At 43.2% G+C, this 18,057-nt stretch overlaps 4 protein-coding genes across 4 annotated transcripts; 2 read left to right on the top strand and 2 right to left on the bottom strand.

Moving 5' to 3' along the window:
- Positions 1–7,545: 7,545 nt before the first annotated feature.
- Positions 7,546–8,014, bottom strand: LOC124097879 (histone H2B type 1-K). Its single transcript, XM_046452458.2, has one exon. It carries the CDS (start codon positions 7,973–7,975, stop codon positions 7,595–7,597), a length of 381 nt encoding a protein of 126 aa, XP_046308414.1. The 5' UTR covers positions 7,976–8,014; the 3' UTR covers positions 7,546–7,594.
- Positions 8,015–8,238: 224 nt separating this feature from the next.
- On the top strand, positions 8,239–9,190 carry LOC124097865 (histone H2A type 1). Its single transcript, XM_046452443.2, has one exon. It carries the CDS (start codon positions 8,280–8,282, stop codon positions 8,670–8,672), a length of 393 nt encoding a protein of 130 aa, XP_046308399.1. The 5' UTR covers positions 8,239–8,279; the 3' UTR covers positions 8,673–9,190.
- Positions 9,191–13,330: 4,140 nt separating this feature from the next.
- Positions 13,331–13,975, top strand: LOC124097889 (histone H4). The gene has a single exon (XM_046452469.2). The coding sequence runs from the start codon at positions 13,363–13,365 to the stop codon at positions 13,672–13,674; it is 312 nt and encodes a 103-aa protein (XP_046308425.1). The 5' UTR covers positions 13,331–13,362; the 3' UTR covers positions 13,675–13,975.
- An 805-nt stretch (positions 13,976–14,780) lies between these two features.
- Positions 14,781–17,908, bottom strand: LOC124097877 (histone H2B type 1-K). The gene has a single exon (XM_046452455.2). It carries the CDS (start codon positions 17,891–17,893, stop codon positions 17,513–17,515), a length of 381 nt encoding a protein of 126 aa, XP_046308411.1. The 5' UTR covers positions 17,894–17,908; the 3' UTR covers positions 14,781–17,512.
- Between the last annotated feature and the right edge of the window lie 149 nt (positions 17,909–18,057).

The following is an 18,057-nucleotide window of genomic DNA, read 5'->3' as shown; positions in this document are numbered from 1 at the left end:
AGGTTGTCCGCTCTCTAATGGACAATGCATAAAAAGTATCAGTGCAGGTGGGTGTGGAGGAAATAAAATATTTTTTATATAAAAATATGGCATTTTGGTTATTTTTTTATGCTGTTAGTAGGAATGTCATTTGCCATGACCCTTATGAAAAAGTACATGGAAATTCTACAAAGAATTAAAAATGTCAACAAGACAATCTTAAGCAAAAAAACAATTGGGTGGCATTATAGTATTATAGAACCAAAGCATACTACAAAACTGTGGTAAGCAAGACATCGTGGTGTTAGCATAAGAAAGACTCAGACATGATCGACAGCGTAGGGAGCTTGGAGGAACCCACGTGTCTACACCCACATGTCTGCAGCCACCCGAGAAAAACAGCCTTTTCAATAAAGCAGTGCTGGAAAACTTGCATACCCACTGAAGAACCATGAAGTTAGAGCCTCTCACCAGTTAAAACCAATTCCAAATGGATTAAAGGACCCAAAACGGTAAAACTGGTAGATGTAAACTCAACAGGCAGGAAAGCCCTAGGCCACTGGAATGGACATGAATTGTTGTACAAGGTGAAGAGACAACTTACAGAATAGTTGAAAACTATTCACAAAAATTTAATATTCAGATTGTACGTAAAAGACATAAAAATTCAATAGCAAGGGCTATGGGTATATCTTACTGATGGAGTAATTTCCTAGCATTTGCAAAACTGTTTTCTATCCCAAACACTGTAGAACAAAAACATATACAATCAAACAAAAGAAAAGTGTAAGACAAAATTCAATAGGAAAATAAACTAAAACTTCAATTGTAAAAACAAAACAAAACAACAAGCCAAGATAAACAAATTCCCCGATTTAAAAATGGCATCAGACTTATGTATGAATTTCTCAGAAGAACACAAGATTGTTCAAGGTCACTAATCACCAGGGTGATGCAAATCTAAACCACAATAAGATCTCCTCTCACCCCAGGTAGAGTGGGTGTTCTCAAAAAGACAAGAGACAACCAGTGTTGGTCAAGGTGGAGAGAAAGGGCCTTACAGACTGCAGGTGAGAGGGAAAGTAAATAGAGCTCTTAGGAAAACACTGTGCCGGTTCCATAACACTGGCCGTAGGTCTACCTTGTATCCAGGCATCCCACCAATGGGCATGAATCCCAACCATCTTAAATCAGCTTACTGAGGAGGCTCTGAAATCCTACCTTCATTGCAGTAGAAATAGCCAACGAGGGAACCAAGTCCAGGGGCCATGAATGCATGCATGGATAGAAAACGTCCAGTCGCCCTCATCTCACCGTGAACAAACAGCAACTCAAAATGAGCCAAAGGCCTGAGAATTAGGCCAGAAACTATGCAACTCTGAGAGGAAAATGTAGGGTCACCACTCCAGCAAGTAGGCCCAGGCAAGGACTTTCTCAATAGGACCTCTAAAGCTCGGGAAAGAATGTCAAGAGGTAACAAATGGGTCAGCATCAGATTAAAAACTTTCTGCACCGCAAGGAATAATTGAGAATGTGAAGAGGGAGCCTATAGACTGGGGAGAATCTTGCTACTCTCTGACCGATGAATATCTGGAATATATAGAGAACTCAAAAAACTTCACAGCAAAATATCAAATAATTCAACTACTAAATGGGCAAATGAATTAAACAGACACTTCTCCAAAGAAGAGACATAAGTGGACAACAAATACGTGAAAAAACGTTCAACATCATTAGCAATCAAAATGCAAATCAAAACTACACAGAGATTTCATCTCACATTAGTCAGAAAGGGAGTCATCAGAAAAACAAATAATAGCTGGAGGTATAGCTCAGTTGGTAGAGTGCTTGCCTCGCATGCACAAAGCCCTGGGTTCAATCCCCAGCACCACAAAAAGAAAAAGGAGAAGAAGTACCCTGACACTGCTGGTGGGACTGTCCGTCAGTACAACCACTAAGGAAATACTAAGGAAATCAGAGTGGATATCAGTGTGGATATCCACCCAGCTGTACCACTCCTCAGTACTTAAACTGAAAATTTTAAATCATCATACTGCAGTGATACATGCATATCCATGTTTATAGCAGCACAATTCACAATGGAACCAGCTTAGGTATGAATAGATTTTTTTTAAAAAAGGAGGGGGGATATACACAAAATGGCATTTTTTTTCAGCCATAAAGAGAAATAAATTATGTCATTTGCAGGAAAATGGATGGAATTGGAGACCATGATGTTAAGCAAAATAAGTCAAACTCAGAATGGAAAAGGTGGACACTGTATGAAAAAGAAGTAGATTGTGGGGGAGGGAAAGGGGAGGTACTGGGGAATGACACTGACAAATTTATGTTGTGTGTGTGTTTAAGAATATGTAACAATGAATCCTACTAGCATGCCTAATTATAATGCACCAATAAAAAAATCAAAAACTTTTAATTTGAGAAAAGAAACATAAAAAAAAACAGAAGTTATTGTTCTTTTTTTAATTTTTACTTTTTGTCATACATGACAGTAGAATGCATGTTGATATATAATACAAACATAGAATGTACATACATCGATCATATTGTCTATTCTATTCTGCTGCCCTTCCTATCCTCCGTACTCCTCCCCTCCTCTAGAAGTTGTTGTTCTTTGATTCTCAGCTTTATCTCTAAAGTGAAGATGACAAGATTTATGCAAAAACAGTATACTGGGTTTAACAAAACAACATGAAGGACTCAGGTTAGCACCCTGAAAGCCCTGCCCAGGCAGTGGCAGTCAGCACTGCAAGGTCCCCAATGAGCACGCTGAGGAGAAGTGTCTGAGCCACCTTGCTGCAAGTACACGGTTAAAGTGAGGAGTCAGGCAGCCAGCTGTGCATCTTTTCATGGGGACTAGGGACCCTCTGCAGCATAGCCAGAGGGGAGACTTTGGACAGCAAAGAAGAATGATCATAAACCCATCAGAAGAGAAAATAAAGTCTAGGCCAAAGATAAGCACAGCTGTCCTTGCCCAGAAGACCTCAGTGTCCCTACCCTGGGAAAGCAAGGAGTGTCGTCCCAGCATGGCCCACCAGAGTGGCATCCTTCTGAGTGCAGGTAACAGTGGAGGCCTTGTTGACTCATGAGGAGAAGACTTTGGAAGCAAGTGTTTCTTTTCCAGGAGAAACAGAAATCCAGATGGCTGAGAAGGGAAACCGGAAACAACATCCCGCCACTTAGAGCCCCAGAGCTGACCAATCTGTGACTCTTTCCTAACCCAAAGGTCCTGAGTTCAGGCTTCAGAGAGGACAGGGCCGGCCTATCTTCAAGAGACATGATGTGGTAACTGCCTTATTTGGCATATAAAAGAAAGTAAATACTATGTTATCAATAATCATTAATGAGAAACAGGAAAAAGAAGACATCTGAGCAGCCACAAAACACGTTTGTTTTGTTTGTTTTCCAGAAATGAAAACTCTGAATTCCACCAGAAACACTCACAGAAGGGCCACAGGAATGAGCATTCTCCTTGATCTTCTGAGTCATCCCCTGAAGGAAGTTCTTCCAGTTTTCTCAGCTGGCAGCAGCAGAAGGAAGGACCATTACTTCATCCGTCTATTCCAAGGCTCTCTTCTAGAAGCTGGAAACACAAGGTGCTCGACACACCCTCCCGCCAATCCCGAGTCTCCAGGAATCCATGCTGTGGGGAGGTGGGAAGTGGAGCTAATAAGCCAACGGATTGGTAAGGAACACAGAATGTCTGATCTTGACACATTTTCATGACAAAAAAAAGAGCAATAAGTAGGGTCAGGAAATACGGAGAGGGCAGCAGTACAGCAGGCAAAGAAGGTCAGCTGACAGCACCGGCTCCTGGCGTCAGCACCGGGGCCTTCCTTAAAGAGAAGAGGTCCCATCCCAAGAAGTACAGACCGGCCAACCCCACAGTGGCTCTGCTGCGCCCCTTGGCAGCGCGGAGGGGAAGTCCACCCAGGCCCTTGCCCTCAAAGATGAGCCGAGGGCTGTCAGGCGGGTTCCCTCCTCAGGTCACAAGTGGAGGCCAAGGAGAGCTTCGGCCACAGCGCCAGCTCACGGGAGGGGCTGCAGGCCACCGCTTCAGCGCACAGGAGGGGCTGCAGGCCACCGCTTCAGCGCACAGGAGGGGCTCCAGGCCAAGGCGCCAGCGCACGGGAGGGGCTGCAGGCCACCGCTTCAGCGCACGGGAGGGGCTGCAGGCCACCGCTTCAGCGCACGGGAGGGGCTGCAGGCCAGTGCGACAGCTCACAGGAGGGGCTGCAGGCCACAGTGCCCAGCTCACGGGAGGGGCTGCAGGCCAGTGCGACAGCTCACAGGAGGGGCTGCAGGCCACCGCTTCAGCGCACGGGAGGGGCTGCAGGCCACCGTGCCCAGCGCACGGGAGGGGCTGCAGGCCACGGCGCCAGCGCACAGGAGGGGCTCCAAGCGAGGGGTGAGGAAAGCAACGGGCAGAATGGTGCGAGGAACACGAAGCCTCCGGCCAACTGAATCAAAGGGTGGACAGAGTCCGCATTTGCGTTTGTCTCTGTACAAGGACGTTTCAGACGGGAGCACAGGAAACTAATAAATAACTGATAATAAACGAATAAACGTAGAATATCGAGGACAGACACAGCAGAGGGCAGTGAGTGCAGGGAACAGGTGTGACTCTGACTACCCCAGGGAAGGAGCCGGGCCCTTCTGACTGTGCAGAGGCCCTGGGGGCCTTTAACAGGAGGAAAGGAATGGCCCGCGCACGGGCAGTGAGTCCAGGGAAGCCCATCTGTTTGCTAACTGGCCCTCGCACTTCCTACCTCGGCTCCCACCACAGACCAGGGCCAGGAGCCCTGAACTCAGAAGCCGATTGGGACAAAGAGTAAAGGCAGCTTGGGTGGAGATTTCTCAGACCGGCACTAGAGGGAACAGGGGCTGTTCCTAGGACGCAGCCTTGAGCCGTCAGGGATTACATGAGTGTCTGCAGGCCCAGGCCGGTGGGGGAGCTAGTCAGAGGGGCTGAGACGAGCCTGACCAGAGTGGGACCAAGGAGGGCATCTTTGTCAGGTAGATGGGGAACTGGGCATTTGCGGACGATTGGGAATGGAATTAACTGTGCTCTTCATATATGCCATCATTGCCCGCAGCTAATGGAAACCATAAAAACATTCAGCTGCATTACCCTAGAGGGCCACAAGATGGCGACATGTTCCTTAATGACTTCAGGATGGACAAGGGCCAGCGGGCCAGCTTCTCCCCATGCTGACAACTGATTCCAGTTCTCTTCCTGTGGTTCCCTTAGTTCATTGGCTGGAATTTCTCTGCACCCATGCTTGGTTCCTTTCAGTGTGGCTCTATTGTAAAACAAAACAGAAATATGTTCACTGATTGGGCAACATTTTTTTTTTTTTATTACTTTTAGGGGGTTCAGCATGGGGGGCTATGGAAAAACTGAAGTACAAGTTATGCAAAAGCAGAGAGAATACTGTACTTCCAAGTGCAGAACACATACACCTCGATTGCCAGCCTGTTGTCCTTGTTCTTTCATTATCCAACCCACACAGGCTGGGAGGCAGGGTAAAGAAATCCCAAATGTCATTTCAATCATGAATATTTTCACAAACATCCTCATAGACATGAATGTAAAGAAAAAATAATGATCTCACTTAAGAACTTTAAAATTATTTGTAACATTACCCAATACCTAGTCCTTAAAAAAAAATCTCTATTTCCCTCAAATATTTTTTTAACAATGATTTTGTCTGAGTGTGGATCCCCCCAAGGTCCACACATGGTATCTGGTTCCTCTTCTTAAATATCTCTAATCCATAACACCTACCCAAACCTCCAAGCAGCCATCTTTGCTCTTTCGAAAAGGAATTGAGAGCTTGTATTAATTAGCTTTTCGTTACTGTGACCAAAATAACCAACAAGAATAACTTACAAAAGGAAAAGTTTATCTGGGCTCATGGTTTCAGAGGTCTCTGTCCATGGATGGCCCACTCCGTTGCTCTGGGCCCAAGAGGAGGCAGCATATCCTGGTCACAAGGAAGAGGCAGGACATGTCCCTAGTGACCCATCTCCTTCCAGCCATACCTGCCCTCCTAGTTACCACCCAGTCCATGCAAGCTAGGGTGGTCTGATTGGGTTACAGCTCACCACCCACTCACCTCACCTCTGAACATTCCTGCACTAATGAGTTTTTGGGGAGGGGGGGGGAGAGCACCTCATATCCAAACCATAACGAAGATTGATATGGGTGGTGGGAATTCTCACTGATCATAGATCATTGCTTTAGATTGTTTCTATAATTGCTTTTAGATTGTTCTATGACAAAGGCTTAGGGGGTGTGTGTGAGGGGGGTGTTTTCTAAAAAGGAAAAAAATAGAATCCTGTAAATTCATTTTTATTCAGATTAAAGTTAAAAGTATTCTTAATGACTGTAAATTTGTAATTGAAACTTTTAATCTACAAATCTTAACTCCATATACAATAAAAAAATAATATATTTCCTGTATTAATAGGCAAAATACTAAAGGCACCTGACAGTTTCACTATTCTGAATTAGGAAAACAGGGAAAGAGAAGAATGGAAAGGGAGATTGTTAGAATAGGAAACTGTGGGGCAGGAATGCAGCGCTGTGGGCTCTCCTCAGTGATTAAGGTGTATGGTGGGGATGAGTTACATAGATCTGATAATGTGCAGGTAACACAGGGATGCAGACATGCCCCTTTGGTTTCCTAGTGGCACATGTACAGTAGTTTCCACAATAAGCAGGCACAGATGCACTTGCCAACAACCAAGGAAACCATCAATAACACATGAAACAAGTTCCACAGGAATCCTCATTTTAAAGTTAAAATTCAAAATTTCCATTCCACTCTCATGTGCAGAAAGTAGCCTAATGTGCAGAAAGAAATGTAACCTAAATAGGTTTGCTTATCCAGTAGTTAACAGGAAAAGTCCTCCAAAATCATGGCTTAGAATAAGACATCCTAATCATTGAGTAGTTTTCAAAACTATTTTGTGCATCATTCAAAATTTATTCGCTTAGATAAAACAGTAACTTGAAACTGGCTACTACTTTTAAAACAAAACTAGTCACAAGGAAAGCTCCAAGGCTTATACACACCGTGGTTTAAGATATTTGGAGGTGATTGGGTCAAGTGAGACCTGCAAACGCGTTTCCTCTTTTTTCCTCTGCAGCTTTCCTGACTGCACTAAGGGAGAGGTAATCAGTTAGAATCGATCTTCCAGACTCCGTGACGTCCTGAAAGAATTTAGGAAACTTGCAAACTAAAAAGCAAGACTGACTAACCCAGTCTGGTAGCAGCGCGCGCACGCGCACGGGTCCTAATCTCGGCAACCAATCAGAATGTAAAGGCAAAAGCGCCGCTAGCCCGGGAAATTTAAAAATTGCAGTATCTGCAAGCCAGCCGTGGCCCAACCCACCCAGGCGGCGCCCTTGTACCGTAGAGCGGTGGCACTTACGTCCAATTAGAACGTGGACACTAAACCGCTTACTTACCTCATTATTAGCCAGACCCGGTAGTAGACCAAAATGATAGACAAGTAGCAGCTCTCTAAGAAATGTGGGTGGCTCTTAAAAGAGCCGTTAGGTTTGAACTTGCAACTAATTCCCCGGTTACTTGGCGCTGGTGTACTTGGTGACAGCCTTGGTGCCCTCCGACACGGCGTGCTTGGCCAGCTCCCCGGGCAGCAGCAGGCGCACGGCCGTCTGGATCTCCCGGGACGTGATGGTCGAGCGCTTGTTGTAGTGCGCCAGGCGCGAGGCCTCGCCCGCGATGCGCTCGAAGATGTCGTTCACGAACGAGTTCATGATGCCCATGGCCTTGGATGAGATGCCGGTGTCGGGGTGCACCTGCTTGAGCACCTTGTACACGTAGACCGAGTAGCTCTCCTTGCGGCTGCGCTTGCGCTTCTTGCCGTCCTTCTTCTGCGCCTTGGTCACCGCCTTCTTGGAGCCCTTCTTCGGGGCAGGAGCGGACTTCGCTGGCTCAGGCATGGTCGAAGAGCAGAAGCTTCAAAGCAAAGCTAGAGGCACGGTGCGGCTTTATATAGAACCTTATACGCAAATAAGGTGGAGTTAAAGCCTGTTTCTCATTGGTGGTTGTTCAGATGAACGTCAGAAGTTAGTTTTGCCCAATCAGAATGCGTAAATTCCAAATTCGCTTTTCTATTGGTTGGAACGAAGTTACAATTTCGGCCAATGACAAGTCTAACTCTTCTTGACTGTTAGTAACTATAAAAGGTGAAGCAAGTGCGCTTCCGTTTATGGTAGTTTGTGGTGAGATCGACGAACTAACGCTATGTCCGGACGTGGCAAGCAGGGTGGCAAGGCTCGCGCTAAGGCCAAGACGCGCTCCTCCCGCGCCGGCCTGCAGTTCCCGGTAGGGCGAGTCCATCGCCTTCTGCGCAAGGGCAACTATGCCGAGCGGGTCGGGGCCGGCGCGCCGGTCTACCTGGCGGCGGTGCTCGAGTACCTGACGGCCGAGATCCTGGAGCTGGCTGGCAACGCGGCCCGCGACAACAAGAAGACGCGCATCATCCCGCGCCACCTGCAGCTGGCCATCCGCAACGATGAGGAGCTCAACAAGCTGCTGGGCAAAGTCACCATCGCGCAGGGCGGTGTCTTGCCCAACATTCAGGCCGTGCTGCTGCCCAAGAAGACCGAGAGTCACCACAAGGCCAAGGGCAAGTAACGCCCTGTATTGGCTTGCTACAAACCGAGTCCAAACCAAAGGCTCTTTTCAGAGCCACACACTGCTTCTCAGAAGGAACTGAACACTGGCTGAAGGAGAGATGTCTGAAAAAGTTACGGTTTGGCGCGGTGTTGCGCTGCACAATTGAAGCTATACAGCTAAGCCCTCGGCAGGCAACCGCTCCCAAAAGCCTGCTAAGCTGCTGCTCGGGCTAAAAGTCGATGACCGCGCTGCGGAAGGCATGCAAGGCTACCTAACCCCTAACTAGGAGGATACCAATTTCTGCCATCCTTTTGCAAGTCACCATCGCACACAACACGTTTCAGCTCAACTTAGTGGTCAGCAAAGAGTTTGAAGTCTGCTATACTAACCAAGTAGCGGAGTTATACGTGTTTTTTCCTTACAAAAAAAGTGGAACAATCCCCTTTTCCACCCACTTCCCCATGTTGCAAAATGAATGCCCTTAAAAGGGACATTGTATCTGGATCTAAGATTAAAACTAAAGTTTGGTTTGTCTACCCCACTGTTCAGCTTTAATTTTTTTTTACCGAAAACTATCTGGGAAGGCATTAATAGGAGAAAAACATAAGTTTATTAATGTTTTATGTGATAAGGAAGCAGTCATAAATGTGTAAATCTGGGTGTTAGACGTTTGGACATTGCATAAATATTCACATCCTTTTCTATTCCATGTGTTTAACCCACTTTTCAATCTAGTATAAATATGATTTATGAAATAGAAGTGTTAATGATACCCAGCAATGATAGGCACTGATATGGCCCCTCAAAACTAAAATACTTGGCTTTTGGTAGAATTTTTAAAAGCTGTGTTAACTATCGATTTTATTCAGTATTCAGTTCTGCCTTAAATGTTTTCCACCTTACTAGTTTAATTAATAAGTAAACATGCAGTAGTGAGAAGTGCAGGATGTATTTTGTAAGTGTAAAGAAGTTTGCTGCCAGATTTGTAACATGAACGAATGTGATTGGGATCACTTTGGCCAAAGGAAAGTATAATAAATGAATAGAATTTGTTGAGGGAGGGGTGAAGAATGTGAGAATTCAAGGGAAATACCTTGATTTAAACTAAGTTCATCTGGGTAATTGCCATGTTAGAAAAAAGCCTGAAAAGCATTACTTTTTAAAAATAATTCTAGGTATTTGTAGAAAAATTTCTGGCTATGAAGCTTAGAAATAAAGAAGATAACAAGCTAGTCAAACATCCATTGCGAGGGTGGAAAATTTTGCTTCTACCCAGGGAAGGGCTTAGTAGCTAGGTCTGAGAAACAGAAGAAACAGGAGAAAAGCATACAAGTTTCTTTAATGTAAGTTTTATGTGACAAGAGCGCAGTCATAAGGAATTGAAAGTAACAAGGTTAATCTTGGAAAAGCAACAAAACTGTGGAAGAAGACTAAAGCATCACATTTTTAAAATGATTAGGAATTACATTAACAAGATCTTCAAGAGTTCTCTCTGGCCTCAACTTCCTGTCCATGCTGGCCTGACTCCTTCCAGGATAAAAAGGAGTCACCAGAGAGCACTTCTTGCATCTGTTGCTTTAATTGCCTTCCTCTCAAAATAATCCCTATGCCAAGTGGTATACTTTGTTGTGGCAGATTCTCCCACCTTCACCGTCTATTGCTGTCCTTATGACTTCCTGTGCAAAAAACCTATGAAATCAAGTAAGGATAGAGGCTTCCTGTTGATGGAAATTGTACTGATGTTTTATGTCTTTAAAATATGTTCCAGTTAATATTGGAGAAATGTAATAAAAAAAAAAAAAAACCAAAAACTCCCCCAATGAAGAGAAAGAGCTTTATTTTTGAATAAACATTGAGCCAGCATGAAACACTAATCGCAGGCAATCTTATAAACAGTTTGCAAAGACAAAGAAATTTGTCTTTTATGTGGCTATATTAAGTTGATCTCAAAATTAGGGGTCAGGTGACAGCTGAAGTTAGACCATCTGCATCTGGAAACTGAGGAAATCTAATTATATTCCTTGTTAACTACTACATTTCGAAGAGATGACTCTCCAGTCCTTGAAAAAATATTCCTGCATTTTGAAGCTGAATAAAAAGATTTCCATACATTTGAAAATGCTAGAAAAACTCTAAGTGGAAGAAAGCCTTTTATTTGCAAGAGAAAATTAAGCCTTTTATTTTTAACATGTCTTTGCCCTTAAACTAGCTTGTTAGTTTGCCTATGTGATCTACCTTCTCTATAATTTAGGTGGAATTTGGCTACATTTATTGTTGAATCATTTTTTGTTTTTGTTTTTCCAAGTGTTCAGCAATTTTTCTTTTTATTGAAACATAAGTTTCAATAAAAACATAAGTTTCTTTTTATTGAAACATACTGAAAATCTCAAATTTTTCTTGAAAAGTTTATTTTCATTTACTTACTTTTTTATGTATTTTATGAAATTTAAGTGTAATACTGTGGATATACTATATAGTGCACACCTGTAATCTCAGTGGCTCAGGAGACTGAGGCAGTAGGATCACAAATTCAAAGTCAGCCTCAGCAATTTGTGAGCCCTAAGCAATTTAGCAAAACCCTGTCTCAAAAGAAAAAAAGGGAGGGGGGAGAGGGGGCTGGAGATATGGCTCAATAACTAAGTGCTACTGAGTTCCCATCCCTGGCACCAAAAAAGAAGAAGAAAAAAAGAAAGAAAATACTGTAATGCAACTTTGCTCTAAGGGATCTCTCATTAAAAGGTAGAAAAGTCAAGGAATAACAAGGAATCACAAGTTACTGGTGGAAGAAGTGATTAAAATGTCTCAAAGGTAAGGGACAGAGAGATCTAATCTAGGAGTGCTGGAAGCATGAGATTAAGGGAATAATTTGAACTGGGCCTTTTGTACTGACCCCCACGTGCTTTCTTTTTAAGAAGCAATTTACCTGCAGTCCTGCCTGTCTTAAGTGGACAGGTATGTTACATTCCTCAGCAAACTGCCTATTATCTGCAGGAAAAATGCAGGCCTGAAATAACATCCAGTTATTTAGAGTCACTCTAAAGAGGGAGATTTTGTGACCCTTTCAAAATCCAGATCCCAGAACTCAGGAAAATAAGGATAATTCCAACTAGCCATAAAATCAGTAAGAACTGGTCAGCAAGGGCCAAAGTGACCAAGATTTATCAAGGCAGTGGGGACTTAAAAGTCTGATGTCATCCGGTGGTCAAAAAACAAAAAGTGATCTGAGAAGGACTCTCTGGAAACTTCCCTAGGACCCTCCCCCCCATAAAACTGGAGGGCAGGAGAGGAGGAGAGGTCCTCTCAGAGAATCCACTATCTCCCTTGAAAGTATCATCTTTCCACCTTTCCCAGCCCTTCTAAGAAACTGTTACAGAGCAAGATAACTGAAATCTGACTTGATCCCAAGAATTATCTGTTTCCCAGAAGGTTCCAGCCCTGTGACAGACAGCAGCAAAGTAAAATGACATTTTTTAAATCAAGTATATGCAGCCAAAAGCATGTTATATAATAAGTACTTGAATAAACACTGTCTTAGAAAGATAAAAGCATACTCACTCTTCCTTGCATTTGAATCTTTTACTTTTTCATTAATGAAGACAATAGCTCTTGTAATTATACAAGATATTTTTTAATTTAATACATATTCCCCCAGCTATTTTGCCCAGCCAGCCGGCTTTCGACACATATTATTAAAAAAAAAAAAAACAAAAAACAAAAAACCCTTACTGTGATACACTTAAAAACCTTCATTGATAGATTCAGTATTTTTCAGGTTGGGAGTTCACAGTATTTCAAAGTCAGCAAATTTACCCAAATAAATATAAAGATTTAACGATTTCAAACAAAATCCTAAAAGATTTCATTATTGTAAGTGAACTATTTGTAATTTCAAAAAGTATAAATGGTGACAATAGTATAAAATTATTTTAAATAATTGTGTAAGTGGGAATTACACTGTCAAACACCAGGATAGTCTTCAATGCTACAAATAATCATAATTACTCCAGCACTACACATAGATTAATCAATGAAGCAGAAATTTCATAATTTTAATTGAAATATTCAATACACTGTAAAAGGACTCTTCAAATCTGGAAGCAAAATAGTTAACATTGCACTGCTTGGCCAGTTGGTTAACTGTTTAAAAACTTCTCTTTACAAGAAATAAAATCCAAATTATGATGGATTAGTAATCACTGTTGGAATCCTTCAAAAACAGTCTACCTTTGCGGGAAGATACTTTGGCAACACAACCTAAGGGAGCTTAGAAGTCTGACTTCTATTAGTCCACCTATTCTGTTTCTAAAAGTTGGCCTATGGAGTCCATTCACATGGCACAGAAAGGAGAAACACTACAAATACCCCAGTCATTGCACACGCTGCTTAAGAAGACCTGTGCAACAGGCAGAGGAAAGAACAGAATATTTTCGCTTTTCACGTATATTCGACAACTTTAGAGTTTTGTCGTTTGCGGATAGGACGGGAATTACATTAACTGAAAAAAGTTAATAGATTAAATCTTTAAGATTAAAACAAACCGAAAGTAAATTGCAGCACTGTGGGCTCCGGTGCCTCCAGGCCCCTCCCCCTACCCGGAGGGCCTTCCCGCCACCGCGCTTTCAGTCTTCACTCCGGTCCGCAGAGCTGACCTATAAAAAGTGCCTCCGACCAAACCCGACAGTCTTCCACCTTCTTCTCTTCGCTCACGATGTCTGGTCGCGGCAAGGGAGGCAAAGGCCTGGGCAAAGGCGGCGCCAAGCGCCACCGCAAAGTCCTGCGCGACAACATCCAGGGCATCACCAAGCCCGCCATCCGCCGCCTGGCCCGCCGTGGCGGCGTCAAGCGCATCTCCGGGCTCATCTACGAGGAGACCCGCGGCGTGCTCAAGGTGTTCCTGGAGAACGTGATCCGCGACGCCGTCACCTACACGGAGCACGCCAAGCGCAAGACGGTCACGGCCATGGACGTGGTCTACGCGCTCAAGCGCCAGGGCCGCACCCTCTACGGCTTCGGCGGCTGAGCGTCCTGGTGCCGCCATCACCTGCTTTCCCCAACTAAAGGCCCTTTTCAGGGCCGCACATCTTCAATGAAAGAGTTGCAGGTTGACACGCTCTAGTTTGGGGGTCTTGGGGAAGGAGTAGCTGCTCCGTCTGGAGGACAGTTTTCTGGGTATGGGCGGTTTGGGGGCTGGAGTTGTGGCTCACTTGAGCAGAACACTAGCCCAGCATGTGGGGCACTGGTTTTGATTCTCCGCACACCTTGACTTTATTGTCTTATACACAACCCAACAAACATAAATACAGAGGATTGTTGAATAATTAGTTGCGTTTCTTAAGCTGCTTAATTTTTTGGTTTCCATTGTAGTCAGCCTTTGTCGGCATGTGGCAAGCACATTCATACACTTTGAACTTAATTTGGGGATACAAAACTGCAGGCATCAATTAGGGGGTAAAAGGCTTAGCTTTGTGATTTGACTTGAACAATGTTCTTAAGGTTTAGCTTAACAAACAGGAAAACCTGATAACATTTAGGTGTTGAATATGTTGAATGTAATATTCTTGTGATTTATTATCATTCATAAAAGAGGCATCTGTAACTCAAATCTGTGGCATTCTTAACCATGCTCAGTATATAGAAAAGCCATCATGAACAGTCTTAGGGCTAGTCCTTATAATGGATAACCTAGAGAAAGAAACGGGTATGAGACCTGTCAATCACTATCCCAGTTGGAATTGGTGATTTTATACTTTTCAGGTTGTGAGCCTAAGAAAGTAGTTTTTCCATCAGAGCAGTCAGTATCCCCTACCCCACAGCTCTCATGGTCCAAGCCCTCCAGTGCCCTTCTGATTTCAGAAGATCCGTTATCCAGTGAGGAGGGCCCCATGGGGTAGTTGACAAAAAAAAAAAAAAAAAAAAAGCAATGTTTATATTTCATTTAAATGGGTGCTGGTTTGGTTTTGGATAATATTTATACTTGAGGACTTAGATTCATAAATCTGAATGATTCAACTTAAAACAACTAATACAGACCAAGAATTCCATGAACATTTTATAATTTTATTGTACTGTAAAAGTGTAAAATTCACCATATTTTGAAATCTCGAAATAAAAAAACAAAGCAATGCAATGAGTACAAGAAAGATCCATTTAATAAATTCTGTATATGCTGAAATAACATGCTGGGTCAAACAGAACATTAAAATTTTATTTTTTTTACTTATTTAAAAATATGGGTGCTAGAAAAATAAAAATTGTGTGTATTACATTACATTTCTATAACAGTGCCTATTAGAGTAACAAATTGGCTTTAAGCTTTCAGACACAAATATATGAATAGTTCAGAGACTTTAAAAAAAAAAAGTCCTAGTTCAGGAGAGAAACTGGAACAATAAAATGAAGATTGAATTTCTTTTTCCTCCACTAATTATTCCTGAAAATGAAGTCTTCCAGTTCTACTCAGACCTAAGGTGATAAAGAAAGCACTGTGACATATTACACTACTTATGGGCACAGAGCTGTGGAATTTGTCCTGTTTTAAGTACTCAGTAAATAATACCTAAGGTTTTCCCTGCTATTCAATGAATAAAGCCATGCCATTTTCTTGGTCTTTTGATTCTTCAACCTCTAGACCCATATATGCATTATTATAGACTAAATATGTGATTGCCAAGTTATTAACCAGAGTTAAATAAACCTCCATATCTCCATTGTAAGCTTCTCCTGGTTTCCCAGTCTGGCAGAACCTGGAGCTGTAACTGTTGGTGTAATTCAGGACACTATACCAATTTCCAGACCGAATTGCTATGGCTCAATCACAACTGTTCTAAAGCATGAACTACTTACTCATGACAAAATAATTTTAGGAGATAGTAAGCACAGTTAATTTTTTGATAATTTAAGAGATTATAAAGATACAAGCAGTCTTATTTTTGTTCTAAATGAAATCAAGTTAATAATACTTGTCCAAAGAGGAAAAGATTGACGTACATGAGTGGTACAATAGGGGGAAACAAGGGCATACCAGATCCTTGTTCTACCTCTCGTAATTTGAGCAAATTATTTAAGCCCTGTGCATCAGCTTTGTTAATTGTGAGAGAACATTGACCTTAACTTTGTGATTCTTTCTAGCTGTTTTATTCTGAACTAGACAGAGAAACAAAAGGAGATCCAGGTGAAAATAATGAGAAAAGAGGTACTGGTGAAAGTTATGGCTAAACTTCCATTCATGTTTTCTATTAAAATAAAATGCACTTTCAGAATTCTGGAACAGGAGCAAAAAAGTCTGAAAGTAAACTTTGTAAAGCCAAGATACAGCTTTTGCAAAAATGGTTATAAGCCTGTTATTAATGACAGCGGCACACCAGTTATACAGTTCTAGGCCAAAAACAAAAATCTAAAAAAATAGCAAAATATACCTTGTAGGTGGAATTCATCACCACCATTGGTGTATTTTAGTCAAACTACCAAAATCCTACATAGCTAGGGCCTGCATTACTCACTGGAGAAAAGTAAGCTAATGTAATGCAAGCATTTCCTTTAGTATCCCATTCTTCCCCTTGAAATCTAACCAGGCAGTGCCATTACCCTGGTAGTTTTCTCCCATCCGCCTAGGGGTCAAACAGCTCTTGCTATCCAAAGATGTCCTGGCAGGGAAACCAGTCTACAGAAAGCTCAAATTACACTCACACCTCTCCTCACTTATGAGGCACTCTGCCCTTCCCTTGCTTATGCCCTTGCTCTTCAAAAAAGACATTTCTTCCAAGTCTTTGTAGGTGACTTTCCACATTTGAAAATGTAAGTTAATACCTCCACATCAGATGATAATACATCACAGGCACATATACAGAACAGTGCTTGGAATGTTGATTAAAAACTCAGTTAAAAATTATTTGAGGGCTGGGGTTATGGCTCAGAGGTAAAGGGCTCACCTAGCACGTGTGAGGTACTGGGTTCAATCCTCAGCACTAAAGATTGTGTTGCCCACCTGTAACTAAAAAATAAATATTTTTTTTTAAAAATCAAGATTAAATGTAACCCATAAATCGCTGATAGAATAAGACCTGGATAAACAGTGAACATATCTACCCTGTTAATCCCTAACACACTTCCAAAAGAGCAGACAACTCATTACATTATGTTCACTCAGTATACCCGACTAAGAATAGGGAAAACCCACCCCGCTTCTGAACTACACACCTGGCCAGGTCACAACCTCCTTTCCTTTGGCCCTGGGCTGTTTATTAAAACTGCTCAGACCCTGGCCTGGTTCATCACCACCCCACCCCACCCCCCGAACTTCCTCTCTTGCCGTGCCAGTGGCTACTCTGAACAGAATTTCCCGTCAAAGTTCTATAAACCTCCGCATGTTTTTCAAATGAAATTATCGATTCAAGCAGTGAATGTTAGTTGTTCTAAACTGGTCGCCAGACCTTTTGTGACCCTGGCGTTCCCTGCCTCTATTCACAAGGGAAGTCCTTTCCCAGCCCCTGTAGACACCAGCTACCAGGTGCTCTCGGTGTCTTCCCGACCCAGGTGGGCTGATGAGGATCAGAAGTTGGGAAGAAATTTTTTAATAAGGAAAATCTCTAGTCCAGGTAACGTAACCACCACCGTTTTCTTCAAAACGCCACATCAAAGCAAATTTTAACTCAAGATGATTGTGAAGCTCCCCTGCAAAACCCTAGTTCTGAGTTAGGAGACAAACACCATTCTAACTACCGTGTAATGGAAAACTTCTGGCACTTTTTTAGACTTAGCCTAACAAAGATCAGAAGACGCATTTGCAGTTCTGATATTGAAAATGTAGGTGGCTCTTAAAAGAGCCTTTGGGGTTAGGTGCAAAGACGCTTACATGGCATTTACTTGGCGCTGGTGTACTTGGTGACCGCCTTGGTGCCCTCCGACACGGCGTGCTTGGCCAGTTCCCCGGGCAGCAGCAGGCGCACGGCCGTCTGGATCTCCCGGGACGTGATGGTCGAGCGCTTGTTGTAGTGCGCCAGGCGCGAGGCCTCGCCCGCGATGCGCTCGAAGATGTCGTTCACAAACGAGTTCATGATGCCCATGGCCTTGGATGAGATGCCGGTGTCGGGGTGCACCTGCTTGAGCACCTTGTACACGTAGACCGAGTAGCTCTCCTTGCGGCTGCGCTTGCGCTTCTTGCCGTCCTTCTTCTGCGCCTTGGTCACCGCCTTCTTGGAGCCCTTCTTCGGGGCAGGAGCGGACTTCGCTGGCTCAGGCATGGTCGAAGAGCAGAAGCTTCAAAAGCAAAGCTAGAGGCACGGTGCGGCTTTATATAGAACCCTATACGCAAATAAGGTGGAGTTAAAGCCTGTTTCTCATTGGTGGTTGTTCAGATGAACGTCAGAAGTTAGTTTTGCCCAATCAGAATGCGTAAATTCCAAAG

Source organism: Marmota monax, unplaced genomic scaffold (assembly GCF_021218885.2).
Source record: "Marmota monax isolate L192 unplaced genomic scaffold, Marmota_monax_Labrador192_F-V1.1 WCK01_AAM20220418_F8-fsc00141, whole genome shotgun sequence".
Lineage (NCBI taxonomy): Eukaryota > Metazoa > Chordata > Mammalia > Rodentia > Sciuridae > Marmota > Marmota monax.
This window is presented reverse-complemented; position numbering and strand designations above follow the sequence as displayed.

Bases quoted from the DNA above. Each gene is read 5' to 3' on its own strand.
- LOC124097879 (XM_046452458.2), bottom strand. From the start codon at position 7,975: ATGCCTGAGCCAGCGAAGTCCGCTCCTGCCCCGAAGAAGGGCTCCAAG.
- LOC124097865 (XM_046452443.2), top strand. From the start codon at position 8,280: ATGTCCGGACGTGGCAAGCAGGGTGGCAAGGCTCGCGCTAAGGCCAAG.
- LOC124097889 (XM_046452469.2), top strand. From the start codon at position 13,363: ATGTCTGGTCGCGGCAAGGGAGGCAAAGGCCTGGGCAAAGGCGGCGCC.
- LOC124097877 (XM_046452455.2), bottom strand. From the start codon at position 17,893: ATGCCTGAGCCAGCGAAGTCCGCTCCTGCCCCGAAGAAGGGCTCCAAG.